Source organism: Penaeus monodon, chromosome 5, assembly GCF_015228065.2.
Source record: "Penaeus monodon isolate SGIC_2016 chromosome 5, NSTDA_Pmon_1, whole genome shotgun sequence".
In the NCBI taxonomy this organism is placed as follows: domain Eukaryota; kingdom Metazoa; phylum Arthropoda; class Malacostraca; order Decapoda; family Penaeidae; genus Penaeus; species Penaeus monodon.
In genome coordinates, this window is record NC_051390.1 from 17,819,310 (window position 1) to 17,821,321 (window position 2,012).

General features: G+C 43.1%; 1 protein-coding gene across 2 annotated transcripts in view; it reads right to left on the reverse strand.

Moving 5' to 3' along the window:
* Positions 1-268: 268 nt before the first annotated feature.
* The window catches only part of LOC119573036, a 4,025-nt gene continuing 2,281 nt past the window's right edge, over positions 269-2,012 (reverse strand). The window contains exon 2 of one of the 2 annotated variants that reach the window (XM_037920017.1): positions 269-1,526. In XM_037920017.1, coding sequence (XP_037775945.1) covers positions 299-1,525 — 1,227 coding nt within the window. In that variant the 5' untranslated portion in view covers position 1,526 and the 3' untranslated portion in view covers positions 269-298. Of the gene's footprint in view, positions 1,527-1,820 lie in introns of those variants that run through there. The other variant, XM_037920018.1, reaches the window with a different exon arrangement.

Sequence of the window (2,012 nt, forward strand, 5' to 3'; positions counted from 1 at the left end):
ACGTTTGAGAGCGCGCTCTCACTTATAATTATTGTCATCTTTGCTACTGTATAACAATGCGATCAAACATCGGGCTTGGATATAGCATGTCTGATTTAATGCTTCGTTGCCTTCAATAACAATTCATTTTGTGAATCCTAAAAAGGGTCAAAGAAAGTTAGGGCATTATCGATATACACTTTATTACATTATTAAGATATTGGTAGGAAATCTTAAAACATTTCATACATGGCTTCTGTGAAATGATCTTTTTAATATGATGCAAATTTATTCCCATCTCTTTTAAGAAAGGCCATCTTCACCGACGAATATTTGCTGTAAATGATCCTCTAGCTGCGAAGGGGTTGAAGGCACGAGCAGGCGCTGGGTAGCTATAGCCGCAGTCTCCTTTGACGGTGGCGGTGGCCGTCACGGTGTTATACTGTTCCCTGTATACGGTAGAAGTCACGTAATTGGTGTTGTAGACGACTCTGGTGTTGTACTGAGTGCGAGTTAGACCGGGTAGTTGTTGTGTCCTGACAGAGGTTTGAGTGACTGTGACGTAGCGTGTCTGAGCGGGAAGGTTGATGTATGAAGACGCTGTCCTCTGAGAGTAGATGGTTGTAGGAACCACTCGAGTAGAGAACTGAGTCCTCACGACCTGCTGAGGAACGGTGACGATCCTTGTGTTGTATTGAGGCACCTGCTGTGTACGAACGACGGTGGAGACTCGCTGTTCTATTTGTGTACGTGTTACGTATTGAGTCTGCGTGTTAGTGCGAACTACCTGCGAGACGATAGTGGTGGTGACAGGAACCAACTGTGTAGAGGTGATGATTCGAGTCTGACCAGGTTGTGTGATGGTTTGGGTGACGACATTGGTCCTGACAATCTGGGTAGTCCTGACCACGTTCTGTGCAGGTATGACTACAGTAGAATAACGAGTGCTATACTGAGTAGTGGGTACAATACGAGTTTGATCTGGTAACTGCTGTGTCCTTATAACCGTCTGTGTTCTATAGACGGTGCTGACCACTTGCTGAGGAACCACCTGTGTTGAGACGACATTTCTAACGACAGTGGTAGGTATCTGTTGGACACGAGTCTCATACCGTGTCTGGTATTGCACTTGGGTCCTGATACTCTGCTGGGTACGAGTTACATAGTTGACCTGAGGAGGGAGAGTGATGAGCTGTGTGCGTAGGTTTTCCTGAGTGCGAGTGACAGTGAGTGTTTGGTAGCGCACTGAAGGAACCTGCTGAGTGCGGACGATCTGTGAGTATAAGGTGGTGAAGACCTGCTGTGTGCGGACGGATGTTTGTGTGATGTACTGGACATTTGTCTTATAGACAGTTGATGGGACGACTACGGTAGAATATTGTAGCTGCGTACGGTAAACGACAGATGGCTTGCATTGGGCTTCTTCCTTTGGCGGCAAATAAGAGGACTCGAGGTTAATGCGAGCTCCGAAGATCTGACGGCGAGGCCTCTCGACGGACGCTCCGAAGGCGCAGCCGACCAACAGGGAGAGCAGCAGCGTCCTCATCCTAAAGAATACATTGTTAGTATTACACCAGTTGAGTTAACTGAAAGTTGATAAAAATTAAAGTTGATGTATAAACTGACATGGGATGAATCTAGAAATGTGGATATGGAATGAGTTATATTCAATGAGAAGTAATGCCTCCAATATATAACAAATTTACTTTCATAGAACAATAAGAAGCAAAGTTGCATAAAAATACAGAATTAATATGTGAATTAATAACAAGTTGAAGATACTTACTATGGATTGTCTGTAATACATAAAGAATATTTCATATGAAGGAGTAATAAAAAAGTGTTGTATAGGGATACTAGTGTGTATTTCACATTTTCTTCCAGAGTTCACTGGGAAGCGAAATATAAACAGATTTGTTGAAAAAGTTTCGGTCATTTTTCCAACTTGATTCCTCGTAGGTAAATTTAATATAAATCATGATTTAAACGTTTTGGCACGGAGTAGTTGTTTCTCTAAAAATTGAAGGGAACGG